The 16,924-nt window shown below is 39.4% G+C and overlaps 1 protein-coding gene across 5 annotated transcripts in view; it reads left to right on the forward strand.

Annotated features, from left to right (window-relative positions):
• The window catches only part of LOC131071684 (uncharacterized), a 413,522-nt gene that overhangs the window by 179,439 nt on the left and 217,159 nt on the right, over positions 1–16,924 (forward strand). For all 5 annotated transcript variants that reach the window (XR_009112578.2, XM_058007624.2, XM_058007625.2 and 2 more), the window contains one exon: positions 2,175–2,367. Coding sequence is in view for 4 of the 5 variants with exons in the window: in XM_058007624.2 (XP_057863607.2) it covers positions 2,175–2,367 (193 nt within the window). In the remaining variant the exon portion in view is untranslated. The remainder of the gene's footprint in view (positions 1–2,174; positions 2,368–16,924) is intronic.

The following is a 16,924-nucleotide window of genomic DNA, read 5'->3' on the forward strand; positions in this document are numbered from 1 at the left end:
TTCGTCTATCTCTGCCTCCGCAACCTCCATGACACCTCTTGGGTTCTCTTCGAGCAACCCCTCAGTCAGTCGTCCCTTGGCAAGCTACCTTAGCTTACGCCTTCATTCTATCTGCTGTCTGAGATTCAACTCTCTTTGTGCCACTTCCCATTTGTCACTTTGTATCTTTTTATTTTTGTTCTTATTTAGTGTATTGGGCATAAATCACTTCCGTACATAGCAAGCACACACCATGTACATAAAACAAAAAAACTTTTATTATTTTCCCTTTCAGCCACAATTTACGTCAACATTGTGCTGGGATTATTACAGTATTGCTTTATTCCTCCCGGAGGTTCAAGGTTCAATTTCCCCTTCGCCTCTTGCCATCACGCTCTGCTTCCCAACGACGATTGTTTTCTCCGTATTGTTGGAGGACCTGTTGGCGTCGCTCCTCATGGGCAATCTCCTCCAGGCGGGTTCATTGTGCCAGTGATGCCTGTGCAAGCAACCGAGGGAGGTGGTTCATCAACCGATTCACTGTAGGGCTAACTTCCAGTGCGGTCCACATGACACTTGTTGGGACTTCAGCCTCCGTGGCCTCTCTTCGGACGTAGGTCTCAATGGCCACCTGAAGCAGGATTGAGAATTCCCTCGTTGTAGTCTCCTCTCCATCGTAGAGTTCCGTTTGTGCGTCATCGGCCTCTGGGTTAATCTCACGGACGGTTAGGCCCATCGTGTCTGTACGCCATCCGCTCCTTCCTTTCTTGAGTATGTCTAGGCAACGGCGCCAGATGTTTGCCACATACAGGTAAATGATTAAATGCATAAAGTAAATGCACAAAACATAATGAGAATATATTAAAGAACCAGTCTTTGTATTAATTCAACAGTCCATGTACATCAAGTGTTTATAACATCACACCCAGATACGACTATCATAGTAATGCTACTTCGAAGGAAAGGTATGCAATAGATAATACCCAAAGGGGTGTGACCAACCGTCGCATCCAACTACCCTTCAGGAAGACTAATTGACTGCCGTAACCCACAATTACCGACGACTACATAACATAATACGACAACCTAACATAATGATTATTCCCGACAACACTGAGCTCATTCATAGCACGAGCTACCACTTGCAAACAGATGGGCAAACAAAGTAATTGAACAAATGGGCAAAAGGGTATCTCAAGAATTACATTCTAGGACATAAGACAGCATGGGTGAAATGGATACACCTCAAAGAGTATTGTTACAATTCCTCTTATCATATGTCAATCACGATGTCACCATTTATGGTATTGTATGGGTATGAGGCACCTAACTTTATTGATTTGTGCTTTGGAGATAGTAGAGTGCCTAAGGCTTTGTTGCAGGAGAGTCAAGATATTATGAAGGCAATTGCTTGGAGGTCAGAGGTATTGGAAATTGATGTCATAGAGATATTCAAGTACAATAACAAGAAATTGCTTGAAAATCTACTGGTGACAAAGTGAGTGATTTAGGAAAAACCTTTATGGTTGTTCAAGGTTGATGAAACTATGAAACATCAAGAACATTTGGAGATGCTCTTTATGACAATGATGGAAAAGGAACTAGAATTATGATATAGTATCAGCTTTTTTTATTATGATTATTTTTCCAACCAATGGGAAACTCCTTAATTGTAGGTCTTGCAGATAATATTTTTGTAGGCAAGTCTCATTAAATGTCCTTTGTTCTTTTGGATTTTACAAAAACATTCAGACCATAATGATATTACCATTATAAGGTCTGCATGATATTGATTGCTGGCTTTTTATCCAGGAACATATTATAAACATTTCCATTTGTAGTCTTTTCTCATCTAGACTGGTCAATAGTGTCATCTTTCCACTGTGATCTAATATAAAAGTTTAGTTTTCTTATCATCATCTTGTGAATTCTATGGTTCATCAATTATAACATAAAATGTACTCAGCTGACAAGGGGTAACCTGTTATACTGCAACCTCATATTGTATACTCTTGTTACACCAAATATGGTTTAATCTCCTTTAAACTTTAGCTTCATTGACATTAAAAATGCTGCTTATATTATTTCTAGGCAATGAAGTTTGTTTAATTTGCCTACAAATTTTTTTCCTTGTCACAAATCCAGTGTTTGATACCCTTGTTAATGAACATTGAATATTATTACTGGCTTTGCAGGGCAAGGACAATTGGATTTATACCATGATCATGAACTATGCTTAAGTTTACAGTTGGTTTCAGAAGAAGGGAATAGAAAATGTCTGAACCCAGAAGGTTTTGCGAGCTTTTTTGGATTGATAAGATCAATTCCTTTTGACAGCCATCAATCGAATTCTACAAAGGGATCCATTTATGATGGTCCTAACCTCAGGTTTGTATAATCCTTCATTGATGACAATAAAATATGTATGTCTAGTGTTACAAAGAGACACTAATAAAAAAAAAACCAATTTGCAAGTTGAATCTTTCATCCTTATGCAATAAACAAATCAAAAATAATTTGCCACTGAATAGAGTTAAGTTGGGAAGAATTGGAAAACTTTGGGTGTAGGATTTTACATAAGTTGCCAATTGCAGATCTAAGAATTTCAGGTACAAATCTATTGGAATTTGCTTGCAAATAATAAATTTGTATGTGTTGTGTGTGCACAATTGGTAAAGAACAAAAAATTCTACTTGTGTGTGCAATGAAGAAATGAATGAAAAATTATATATATTTTATTTAAGCTGAGCTACCCCAGCTGTACCATTTTGGAGTCAGTGAAGGGACCATGCAGTTCAATTGATGCAATTTTAATAAGGCATATAAGCCTTCCAATTGCTACCATAGCCTCTCAGGAATTCCCAAAGCTAGCTGCAACAATGAAAAGTCAGTGCAGCCTTTGTACTAGCCGTTGTACCTTTATTTGGGGAGACATACCACTTGTTTGAGCTGCTATATTATGCATAGGGGCGCTATACTATTTCTAGGAGGTGTAGTACAGCTTCTAAGGGGGATTTGAAGTGCTAAATGGATGTTGATTGTGGTGTATTAAAGTTCAGTCATTAAATATTTAATTCTGTTTGGAAATTAGTAGAATGTTTGGCATTTGTAAATGTATTGATTTCCAACACAATTTACACATTTGTTAACAGCTGGTGCATATGATATTCAATAAATTAGTAATGGAGATTTTTATCAGCAGTTAGGAATTAGAAAGAGAAAATCAATTATGTGATAACTATTATGATATTATGTCAAAGAAAGATTGCATGCAAACTGTTTGATGAAATGCCTACATAGTAAAAAATGTGAAAATTGCAAGATTTGGCAAAAGTTTTCTGGGTAGTGTTATTATAGATTTGTGTTGAAAACTAGGAGGGCTTTTATCTTTAATGCTTTATAAATCTAGAGTGTTTTCATCCTCGGGAAGAGAAAACGAATGCTCATGCATGTAAAGTCCCCTCTTGGAATGATCTTGAATCTTGCCCTAAAATCACAAGTTCAATTAAAATAACAAATGCAATATAGTTAGAATTACATGTTTACCAATAGAACGCCTTTATCAAGATAAATCCTGGTTTAGGTCCTGCAATCATGTTAGACAATTTTTGGAATATAATTCATAAGACCAATTATTTCTATTAGGGTTAGGGATCCAACAACAAATATAAGTGTATATATATATATCAATAATCATCTTAATTTATTTAGATAAATCATGCAATAGCTTGTTGATCTTTAGAAATCAAGCATCAATAGTTCCATTCCCCTTAATCAACCATATTAGGGTTTGGAGAGGAAAGCCATGAAGGGTGCCTGGTTATTGTTTAGCTTAATTAAGCCCAAGAGCGCGCAACATCCAACTAAGATAATTCGCCCCTTGGCCCACAAGCGGCAGGAACATCCACCCTTGATGATTCCATCCCTTGGGGTGACTTGCTTAATTCGAGGGAACTTGGGTCATTGAGGAAGATTTGTTCATCCCAGCATCCCACTAAGAAAACTTGCCCCTTGGCCCAAAAGCGGCAGGAACATCCATTTTTGATGATTCCATCCCTTGGGGTGGCCTACTTAATTTGAGGGAACCCTTTTTACTACCTCTTCCCTGATATATTTCTTTCCTTCCCGTAATGATTGCTTAAAGAATGGACAGACTTGAAGAAATATACTAAATTTACAGATTTTATTAATAACTTGATAAAAGATATACATTAAAGATTATAGATGCATAATATTATTGCCTATATTGCATATACCAAATACTTGCTGGTGCACAAGTTTGATATTTGCCTTATTATAACCTTATCAGCTGCTTATATTCAGGTTTATATATCTATGAGAAGTCCTCTTCTTTACTTCCTTGATTGGATGATGTTCTGCATATATATCCCTTACATGGGATGGAAGGGTATGTCTCTTCCTACGGACATTCTCCTTGCAAAAGTGGCGACTCAACCATATGTCCCTTTTCTTCTAACTAATAATGGTTATTGTGATTGCAACTCATCAAGGATTATTAATAATATTTGTCAATGTAAACACAATTCTTATCATATCCTTAATCCATTTGCTATCATGCTAATTTGTATATGGATTGCTGCTTCTTTAAGAATGAGATCGCTGTTTTATAAATAATGAGATTGCTGCTTGGTAAATAATGAGATCGCTGCACTAGTCTTTTGTAATCGCTGCAGTGGTCTTCTGTAATCGTAGTCTATCTCATGTCCCTTATATCTGCGATTAGCATATTATTTATATGCCTTTTGTCTTGGAAATGATAGTGAGATCGGCTAGCATAGGGTTTAAATTTTATTTCATTGTATATTTCATATTACAAAGAGGAGTTAGCCAATAGTTATCTAGTGATATTTTATTATTTGCACTTAAACCCTAGGTCGGCTTCTTATTTCTTTTGCCGATCACTTTTAGTGCTGTGATTTGTATTAACCTTAGGTGGGGCATGACAGTGCATTTATGAGAAAATAAAATTGCTTCAAAAAGCATGCAGAGGTTTTTTCAAAAGAACTTATTTATGACTTTTTTGAGGACATAAAATAATATTATATTTCTTTTTTTGGTAACTTAGGGTATCCCCACGACCCAAGCCCAAGCCCAACCTGCCTTACCTTGGGCTTGCTGCCAAGTTGGGGTTTAGGAAGAAGCGAGCTTGAGGTGAGACTAATCCTTGGGGATGTACCAAGCCGCCTGTAAGCTAGGTGTATCGGGTGATTCCAGGTCTTAGAGTTGAACCTGAGACCAATGGGGAGCAAACCCATGGTCCAAGCCAACTTTGCTACTCGTCTGGGCTAATATTATATTCTTTTTTAATATTTATTATTTTCTCTAATTTAGGAAAATATAATAAAGTGTCATTTTTACTATTATTTTTGCACTTTGTCCTAGTGACACTTTATTTAATAACATATCAATTTATTAACCCTTTCAAATAATTAATATAAGTTGTCTTTTAATACATGTTAGTTTTTTGTCAAATTAAATTAATTATTTCCATAGTTTTGAAAAAGAGGACATGACATTCCTTCTTAACAAAACAAATAAATTTCATAGAAAGGGATGCCATTCTTAGGATTAGAAAAACTCACATGTGAATTTCTCCCTATGTCTTCCATTTATATGACAACATTTTCTAATTGTCCACACTATTTATAACTTAATCTACATGTACATGAAGGGATGTGCCCACACTACTATAGAAAGAGCTTTCCCCGTTTTCATAAGGACCAAAGTTATGGTGTACTAATTCCTTCTGAATAAATACTTTTGTGAAATGAATATGCAAATTTTGTTAAAGAATAAACCTTAGTTGCAGCATTGGACCCCCATCCGCATGATCACAAATGCCCTCCTTGACAACACAAAAATGTTCTTTGCCTTGAAGCCATCAACTCACCCTATTCCATCTAGCCAATATCAATACTAAGAAATATTAACAAAAGTTGTTTACAACCAAGAAAACGGTCAGAGAGTTTTTTAGTGGCGATTCTTCGCCAATTGGCAAATTTCATGCGAATTGTCTGGGGCAAAATCGTGGTCAAATCACTCGGAATTTCGGGGTTAACAGTGCACTGTAGAATCTGGCTTCGCCATTGACCACACATCGCCGACGTGCATGCTCGTAATATTCGCTTGACATCACTCGGACACGGGTATTAGATCACCTCCGTTATTCGCCAGCAATAGTAAAACGACCACGTACCCAGGACCTAATTCACCAATGGTAAATTAAATGTTCATTGCACGCATCGGCCAAATTCGCCAATATCAATTAAAACATTACGAGCATTCGAGGACCCATTTCGCCCCGCTTAAATTAAATTTTCATTGCACGCCCGCGCAATTCGCCAAAAATGCAATTAAATTAAATGTTTATTGGCAATTGCGACGCCCGGGCCCCGCGCAATTCACCAAAAATGCAATCATGGATTGCTATAAATACACTCTTTCTTACAATTTGTTCGTGTCTGATTAGTAAATTGGGAGCTCTCGAGTCTCGATTCGCATTCCGCAAATTGAGTTGGAAAGTCGAAGTTCATTCACATTGTAGGGTGGAGGGCCAGAGTTACAATCCTGCAACACAGGCCCAGGCATTCCTGATTCCTGATTCAGAGAATTGAGAAGGCATAAAGGTGAGTAATCATTTCTTCATACTTGATAGTATTAGTTTTAACTTTTAATTCGTAGTGAGAGGTCAAGACTCAAGATGTCACAGTCAGACATGGGTGAGACTCCTCAGGGTGGTGAAGGGATTGAGATGTCACACAAGGGTGAGACTGAGACTCCTCAGGGTGGTGAAGGGATTGAGATGTCAGAAAAGGGTAAGACTCCTCAGGGCGGTGAAACTGAAGGGATTGAGAGGCCATCAAAACGCCCAAAACTTAAACTTAAAGATACTACCATAAAGTGTTTCTTTGGAATTGATAAAGTTTCTGGTCCATCAACTTCTGTAGTTGCAGAAGCCATTCACAGTAGCTCACCACCACCACAAGGTGGGATTGTCTTTGAGTTAAATGCATCAAATGAGGATGGCAATATCGACACGGCAGAAGATGTTGTAAGGGATACACACAATGAGGTAATTCACTCGGATGCAAATGCTAGTACTGAAGATGATGTTGGTAGGAAGAAAAGAAAAGGGAAAGTAAAACTAGGGCGAGAGTGGGAGATGACAAGGAGTTTTAAGATTGATTGGGTAGCAAAGTACCCATTCATTGAACTGGTCCCAAACAATGATGAACAACCAACAGAATGCAGGTGTAAGATTTGTAGTTGGAAAACAAAAAGAGAGAAGAAGATGCAGCTAAAGCTTGACACCATAGAAAAGCATATTGGTAAGGTTTATGAAAAACAGATCATAGACGGAAAGGAAACACGAGTAGTAAGATGGAAATCAAAGGAAGAATGTCTTCATGTTAAGTATGCCGCGGAATATGAAGAGCATAACCACAAAACGACAGTGATTGGTAATAGTGGATTTGGAAATACAATCAAGGTTGGGCTTGAACATGCAGCGAAAGATGCAAACCTGGCAAAGACTGCTCATATGAGTGTTGTTTTTCATATTATGTCGAGAGGGCGTCCTATGAAAGATTTCCTAGAATTTAGTAATTTATTATCTTTTTTGAATGTTCCTCACTATCCTATGTCACATTGGTCAATAAATGCTGGATGGGAAATGGCAAACTGTCTCGCTGAGGTGGAAAAGCAAAATTTACAAGAGAGTGTAAAAGAGTCAAATTTCATTTCATTATCCATAGATGAAGTTACTGCGGTAGATAACACTGCTTGGGTTTGTATGCATGTGTATACTGTAAAAGAACACGTCCGCCGAGCTCATCTACTCTGTGTTCGTAAAATGAGGGGCAATTCAACAACAAAAAATTTATATTTGGAAGTTAAGAAAGCTTTGAATGAAATTGCTGGTATGGATGACTTGACAATTGCCAAGAAGTTGGTGTGTGTTGGAGCTGATGGAGCTGCAGTAATGCAAGGTCAAAGGACCGGTCTTTGCGCAAGATTACAAACTAGTATTGCACCATACATGTTTGGCATTCACTGCATGGCCCACCGAATGAATTTAGCATATAGAATTGTAAGTAATTTCCCTATAGTGTCAAAAGTTGAAGATCTGGTCCACGAGATCCACTCATACTTCTGTCGAAGTCCTAAACGTTTTGTAGAATTTCAGATTTTTGCTGAGGGAGTAAAAGGAGGAAACAAGCTTCTCAGGGATGTTGACACCAGATGGATCTCCTTGCATGGACTAGCGGAATGAGTTCTAACAGAATATCAATCCTTGATCGGTCTAATGTATGAGCAACGCCTCACAGTAGACAAAGCTCCTGATCTCTTACATAAGTTAAGTGATATAGAGACTGTTAACTTTAGCTAGTCTTCTCCCCATGCTGGATTCAATGAACAAACTTGTTAAGAAAGCCCAAGACAAAACTATGTATATCAATGAGTATAGCACTCTACGTAAAATGACATGCTTGACCCTGGATGGTCTATATTCAGATCTAACAGGGCGAAGCCCAAATTTTTTTAGGTGGCAGATAATTACAGATTTGAATCATGCTGAAATTTTTTTACATTTCAATACCAAAAATGAGCTATGTGTCTTTGTAAAAGGATTTCAGATACCAATGCACCAATTTAAGACAGGCAAGCAAGGCAGAGCACTACCAGTTAAAAAGGAAGATTTTGACAGGATTGTTAAATCTGTTAGTGATAATTTGAAGTCTATTGCATATGAACTTTCAACTGAGATTCGTGAAAGATTCCCTCGAGAAGAAATACTTGAAGCCACGGGTTGTGTGTATCTTCAATTTTGGCATTCAATTGGAGATGATCCATTGCCAACCAGGCGTCTATAGCCCCGATGGAGTTACTCATAAATTCCCTTTTTAGCCAATTTGATATTTCTTTGTCAGCTCATTTTCTTTCTCTTGATTTTTCATTTCTCATTTTCTCATTTTTTTCTTTTGATATGGCTTTTCAGTTCCGTCGATTCTTTTGGCTCGTGAGTAGTAAAACTCACTAGGGTTTGAGGATTGCGGTGGCGTTGAAGTCAGACTTTAGATTTTTCACCGATCACAGCTTTGCCTGAAAAACACAATGACTCGGAGATTATAAGTGTGAAAAGATATAATAACTGGGAGACAAAATACGTGAGTTCAATAAGCTAATCTTGCTTCAATGCAAATGTGTCCTGACTTAAAGCTTTATTAAAAGAAACTCCCTTTGTAATTCCAAAAGACCTCATGATTGCCCAAATGCAACCAACATCCTAGCGGGAAGTCAGAGCGTTACATGACAAAATCACCCAATATCAAATGGATACCCCTCAGGACAAAACAACTAACCTAAAACAAAACACCTAAACTAAGGACGAAAACAAAGCAAAAGGCAAACCAAAACAAAAGAAAAAAGCAAACAAACGAAAACGAAAGCAAACTAAACTAACTATGTACAAGGGAAGGCCTTAGGCATCTTAGGACTGGAAATAATGTTTGAGATACCTCCCATTGACAGGCAATGGGATGTCTTATCCCGTTAAAGTCTTCAACCTAAATGCATTTTCTCCCAAAATCTCTGAAATTTGATAAGGGCCTTTCCAAAGCTTATCAAACTTATCATGTTCTCCTCTTTTCTCATGTGCCTTGTCCCAGTACAGGACGAGATCTGAGATCCGAAACGCCTTGACTCTAGCTTGTCGATCGAACCATCTTTTCACCACTCCTTGATGTTTTGCAAAATTTTCTAATGCTTGATCTCTCTTTTCTTCCAGATTCATTAACTGCGTCAATCGGGCTTGAACAGCATCAGTGTCTTCCATGTACTCCTGAATAAATCTCAAAGTTGGGATCCTGAGTTGCATGGGGAAGACGGGATCTTGGCCATAGACCAGAAAATAAGGTGAAATGCCTAATGCGTTCTTGGTCTTGATTCGGTCTGCCCATAAGGCGAATCTCAATTGGGTATGCCATTCTCTCGGACTTCTTTCTAGCAATTTCTTGATAACGCTGAGCAAGTTCTTGTTGGTTGACTCAGCTAACCCATTACCCTGAGGATAATAATTTGATGAAAACTTGAGGGTTATTCCATACTCGAAAGCCCAATTCGAGAATCTCAATGATGTGAATGCCGATCCATTGTCGCAAACCAACGCATAAGGACATCCAAACCTTGTGATTATGTTTTCCTCTAGGAATTTGATTACAACTTCAGTAGTGCAAACTTTGAGTGCTTGGGCTTCCGACCATCTGGTACAATAATCTGTAGCTATGATGATGTACTTATGTTGTGCCGAGGATGCGGGGTTGATGACACCAATAAAATCCATTCCCCATTTAGCAAATGGTCTGGCTTCAATTACTGGATTCAGTGGCATGGCAGGATTCTTTTCTCTAAAAGCTGCGACTTGGCATGTGTGGCAAGTCCTGATATGATTAAATGTATCTTTGAAAAGTGTAGGCCAGTAATATCATGCCCTTAGGATCTGATGAGCTGTAGCGAGGTTGGCTCCATGTCCGGTCCCAAACTTGGAATGAAAATGTTCGATTATCTGTTTGGCCTCATCTTTGCCAACACACCTCAAATATACTCCTTCGTGATTTCGGCGATATAAAACAGATCCTTGAAGCATGTAATGTTGACACTTCATCCTTAGTGCTCTCTTCTGCGTGGGTGTCATGCGAGCAGGACATCTGTGATTAAGCAGGTATGTCACAATATCTTTGTACCATTCATTAGGTGTGACGTCCTCTAATTCATAGATTTGCTGGATTAATCCTGGTCCATCAATCGCCAATGTTTGCGCCAAAGCTTGTCCTCGAACAAGTTTCATGGGCTGGATTTCAATATCAAATTCTTGAATAATGGCGACCCACTTGCCTCTTCTTTCTCCTAATTCATTTTGCATGAGAAGAGTCTTGACTGCTGCATCAGGTACTATTGCATAAATTTTGGCCCTCAGGAGGTAATGTCCAAATTTCTTAACGACCTTTACCAGTGCGTATGCTTGTTTTTCAATGTTGGGATATCGGAGTTCTGCATCTTTCAGTGGGGTGCTCATAAATGCAATTGGATTCTCATCCCTTTCTTCACTTCTCTGGGTGAGAATGGCGGCACAAGTATAGTCAGAAGCGAAGGAATATAAATAGAAGGGCTTGAGATAATCTGGACTGATCAATACTGGTGCTTCTGTAATTGCCGTCTTTATCTCCTCAAATGCCCTTTTGGCTAGTGGTGACCATTCAATCTTTGCGTCTTTTTTCAACATCTCGTTCAGGGGTCTGACTATCTCAGCAAATCCGGTAATGAATTTTCTGACAAAATTGATCTTACCAAAGAATGATTTGAGTTCCTTCTTGCTAGCCGGCAAATTGATAGTGGATATAGCTTTTACTCTTTCAGGATCGATGGAGATTCCTCTTTCTGAAATAACATGTCCTAAAAGTTTTCCTTCTGTTACCCCAAACATGCATTTCTTCGGGTTGAGAGATACACCATATCTCCTGCACCTTTGGAAGACTCTTCTTAAATCATCTACATGGTCTTCTCTTTGCCTGGAGGAAACGGTGATATCATCCATATATATAATAATGCATTTTCCGATTAAGTCCCTGAAAGCGATATCCATGGCTCTCTGAAATGTGGCTCCGGCATTTATAAGTCCAAAAGGCATTCTCTTGTATGCAAATGTTCCCCACTTGGTGGTAAACACGGTCTTTAGTCGATCTTCAGGCTCGACTAGAACTTGGTTGTAACCTGAGTACCCATCTAGAAAAGACATCATCTGTGACCCATTGACAATCTGCAACACCTCATCTAGTGATGGTAGAGGATAATTATCCTTTTCTGATGCTCGGTTGAGATTTCTGAAATCAACACACAATCTAATCTCTCCATTTTTCTTTCTGACAGGAACCAGATTGGCGACCCACGTCGAGTGTCTTACTGGGAAGATGATCTTGGCTGAGAGCAACTTCTTCACTTCTTGGTATATCAAGGGTTCCAACAAAGGATTAACCGGTCTTTGTCTCTGCCTGAATGGCTTGCTCCCTGGCTTCAAAGGGATTGTGTGAGTAATAATTGCAGTGTCGTAGGTTTTGAGATCTTCATAACTCCATGCAATGACATCTGGGAAATCTCTCATGTTTCTTAGGATTCCATTTCTTTCAGTTGCTGTGCAAGACTTACCAATAAACACATTCTTAGTTTGTATATCATCACCTAAATTAATTGTGTCGCACATGTTCCTTCCATGTTATGGTTCTTCTCTTTCAATTTGTCAGGATCAAAAATTCTCTCCAATTCTACCATTCCTTTTGGAATAGTGTTTGTCTTTAAATTCAGGACACCTTCAGCATCGAATTCTGCTTCTCCCACTTCTTCTTCATCAATGATCTGGGTTAAGAAGACATCTGTGTTGGTTAAGAAATCCAGGATGTGCTTGTCGTCTTCGAAAACTTGAAAATTGGTGATGTTATCTGGGACCGAAGGAACTGATGTTAATTCAACTGTGAACTTCTTCAATCCTTCCATTGCCAATGGTATCAATGAGCTGGCGGCTTGTGCGAGGGAATTAGCCACTTGATTCTGATGTCTGTATATAGAATTGATGTTGAAAGCTTCAAAACTCTCAATGAGATCCCAGACTCGATTTCTGTATCTAGTCAATCTTTTGTCATGGCAAACATATTGCTTCCTGATTTGCCTTATAGCTATTTCTGAATCTCCATACACTTGTAGTATTTTTGCCTTCTTTTTGATAGCTAACAATAACCCATGAATCAAAGATTCATATTCAGCTACATTGTTAGTGCAAGGAAATTGTAATCTGTGAGCGGCAAGGTAGGTTTCTCCTGTTGGGCTAATTAATTCGAAACCAGCTCCAAATCCTTGTTTGGACTTAGACCCGTCGAACCTTAATGTCCATATTGTATTTTCTTGATTTTCTGTCTCTGGGCCTTCCTGACTTTCAGTTGATGTATCGGATAAGGTTTCATCTTCCACAAAACCCTCAGTCTCTGAATCTTGAATTTCCTCTAAGATCAATGTCTGTGGGGCCCTTTTGTATACTTGTTTTAATGCGGTTTGACATAAAGCACAAGATAGTTCTGAATGGACGGCATTGTGAATTCTACACCAATTTGGGAGAAGCAAATCTCGGACGGACGCTAAGTTACCAAGCTGCACACTTTGCTGTATGTTTCTATGTACGAATCTCCTAAAATTTTCAAACATTCCATCATCTTCTTGGTTGGACCCTTGATCACTTTCGACGACAATTTCTGGTAGATTCCATCACTTTTTGTTGATCCTCTTTGTCTTGTATGTTTTGTATCATCAGGACTTCCTCCACTTTAGGCTTGTATGTCCCTAGATCGGATTCTAAGAACAGGACTTCATTGTCTTCCCCATATTCAGTTATCATGAGTCTCAATCTTGGAGTGCTATCAATCTTGATTTGATTTGGGACTCCTCTCCATGGTAACCACATGTGTGCAAAGTCTGTCGACACATACCCATTCGATTTTCGTGACCAATCTCTACTCAGAAGCATCCCATATGAATTAGGGATATCCACCACTGATATGTCTATGAAATTTTGAACTCTTGGGTCCGCGGCCAATTGCATGTGAATATTGTTCAACTCGCCCATGACTGGAACTTCTGTCTTGTCTAGCTGGGTGACCTTTCTCTTGGTAGGAGCGGGAGTTATTCCTAGTCTTTGACAGACAGCCAGGGGCATCACATTACTGGAAGCTCCTGAATCATAAAGGCAATTGTATAATAATTTTCCAAAAATTCTAACTGATAACAGGAACGGGGCCGGTTCGTCCTTTCCTTGGGAAGGGCCTGAAGAATCCCCATTGGGTTCTTGATGTTTCACTTCATTAATCTTTGAATGATCGCCCTTTGCTAGATTCTCCTCTTTTGAGTGATCTGTTTTGTTTGTGGATTTCCCTTTCTTGACCACATCTCTCTTAATTGCAACTTCCTTTTCTGGAAGAATCTGGCTAGTGGCGAGGCCTTCTTTGATGGTAGGCTGAGTTTTCTTAGTTTTGCCCCTTTTGAGTAATACCTTTCCTTCCAACATATCTTCCTTTTTAACTGGGAAGGTTATGGTCTGGACCATACATTCATTTTGTTCGGATTGTCCTTGGTCAGCGGCTTCCTCTTGGGTCACATTGATGGTGGCTTGAGCTCTGTTGGTCGAGTCCTGAACATTTGACCTTACTGTACTAGACTCACTCAAACTATTGATCACTGCATCTTTGATTTCTGACACTTTGAGTAGTTCGTAGAGTGGTAGACTAACTTTAACTTTCTTGAGTTCATCTAACACTAATGCGGCCAATCTTTTCATTCCATTGCCCACGGGGGACACAAAATTTCTCTGTCTGTATTCCTGCGTGTTCTGGGGATACTCCGGATTGTTACTGGCTTGGGGATCGGGAGGAGTAGAGAAATTGTTCGGAGGAATTGATGTAGTTAGAGGTTCTTGATTCCTTTGATTTCTATGATAAACCCTTTGGTTCACACCTCCTGAAGATTGGTGAAATACCTCTTTTATCCCTTCAACTAGGACACTGTTGTTCAATGGTGGAAAATAATACTCTGAATCTTCTATAGGTCCATTTGCAGATGCAGGTGGGAACTGAGATCCTGGAGGTACCATTGGTCCATTAGCAGATTCTGGTGGAAATCTCCCATTTCGTGCTTGACTAACCTCTTCTTGTGAATACTTGCAGCTTTCAACAACCATGGCTTGACCGTACTGCGTGGTTGGGACCATTTCATATCCTGTCGTGGGTGGAATTTCAGGTGGATCAGTGCTACGCATCTCCTATTGGAAAATGTCGGCCACGATCTTGAATTCGGGACACTATAGCTCAGAGTGTTGGTTCGTATTGTGGAGTCTACACCAACTGGACAAGGCCGCCTTTGCTAGAAACACTTTGCTGGTAGAAGGATTTTCTTGATTCTGAGAATTTGGTGGGTTATCTAGTGGCGTCACCACATTTCCATTATTGGGAGCTGTATTCCATGGTCTCCTCTGGAAGCCTTGGTTATTATTTCCTTGATAATTATTTCTGAAATTTTGATTGTTATTTCCTTGGAAATTTTGATTGTTCGTATGTTGGCCATGATTGACCCTTTGCATACTTTGGAGTTGATTATTCTGGTTTCTCAGGTGAGTCACTTCGGTTGACAGCTTCTTGACTTGTTCAATCAACTCTTTCATTTCGTCCTTCTCTTCTTGTGTCCTTGATGAGCTTGTGGCATTTTGCAGGTACACAGGTTTTGCGGGTGGAGCTTGTGAAATTGGAACTCCGGGGTGAAGGACCAACTGATTTGCAGGCTGTACGCTCGGATATGTTGCTTGTGGAACCGGATTCATGACTGGAGTCTGGTTGGTCAATGCCATTCCAACTGATTGCATCTGATTTGGTGCTGCGACCGGTCCCATGTGTAATAGTGGTCCAGTGATATTCTGTCCCATGTGCTTACTTACTTCGATAGCTTTTGCATATGCTGCGTTTAGATCATTCGGGGTTGGATGCGTCCTTACAAACATAGCAGTGAGATGATCTAACGCTCCATAGTAAATTTCCCTTGGATCTGCAATGAGATAAGGATGCCGTAGCATCGTATATGCGCGGTGAAACCTGTTGTTGAAAGAAGTGATGGGTTCATGTTCTCTCCTTCGAACTTCAACAAATTGTCTATACAACTCCGTTGGTGTGGTTGGTATACCAAACTTTGCAATAAATGCATCTTTCATCGCGTCCCAAGTCCTGATTGACCCTGTAGGCAAGTGAACGAACCAAAAATATGCCTCTTCTCCCAATGAATAGGGGAAAAGCCTACATGCTACATCTCCATATTCGATTCGCCTGTTACGAAGAAGGTCTTCGAACATCTTGATATGATCCTCTGCTGTGCGATGGAAATCACTGACATTGAACTTGGAACAAAAATGTTCTGGATTCTTTGGCATATCATGATAAACTGCAAATTCCAATGGTGATGGATTGTTGATTAGCCAAGTCGCTCCATTAAGTACATGAGGAGGAAGAGGAGGAGGCGGAGCCTGGTGAGCCATCGTACTCTTCGAGGCTTGAGAATTTGAAACGGGACTTGATGAACTAGCTTGGCCTTTCGTTTGAGAAATTGCCTGGATACTTGATTGGATCGCCGCTTGTACTTGTTCTTGAAGAACTTGTGATGATTTAGGAGATTCCTCCAATCTTAGTTCAAATTCCTTAGGAGTGTCCTCTCTTTTGACTCGCTTCGTCTTTGAAGTAAACTGAAGTTCACTAAGGTTCTTGATGCCTGGTGTTGACCTCAATAATCTTTGATGTTTCTCTGGCGAGAAAGAACCAATGCGATCCAGCGTGAAGTCTTGCGAAGATTATTGTGGGTTCCTTTGATTACGAAGCTCTCTAGCTGCGACCCTTTGATGTTCCTCGACTCTATCTTCTTCTTGCTCCAAGATGATTCTGACTCTGTTATACTCAACTTCACTTCTCCTTATGTTCCATGCTAGATGATTCAATCCTGAAACGATATCTTCTTGAGTGTTGCCTATCTGCAAATTTGGTTGCACTACTTGATTCAATCCTTCATGTGGCAACACCATCGTGATTCATGATCATGTTTGAAATGTATTCTTCTTCAAAACCTTTGGACTTCGTATATTCAAGGCCCTCCTTCTAGCGCCAATTCTGTTGACGTGTATTTTGTACACAATCATACACAGAATAAAATACCCAAAGGCATCTTATCCTCTCTTGAATAAAGTCGCTAACTGCTGAAGATTTCGCAAGAAGGATCAGTTAGGGTGACTCCAATGTTCTTTTTAGTAGGGTCTCTACGTGTGGATAAGCACCAGTGGTCGTTGTGATTGCTGTGT

Source organism: Cryptomeria japonica, chromosome 10 (genome assembly GCF_030272615.1).
Source record: "Cryptomeria japonica chromosome 10, Sugi_1.0, whole genome shotgun sequence".
Taxonomy (NCBI): Eukaryota; Viridiplantae; Streptophyta; class Pinopsida; order Cupressales; family Cupressaceae; genus Cryptomeria; species Cryptomeria japonica.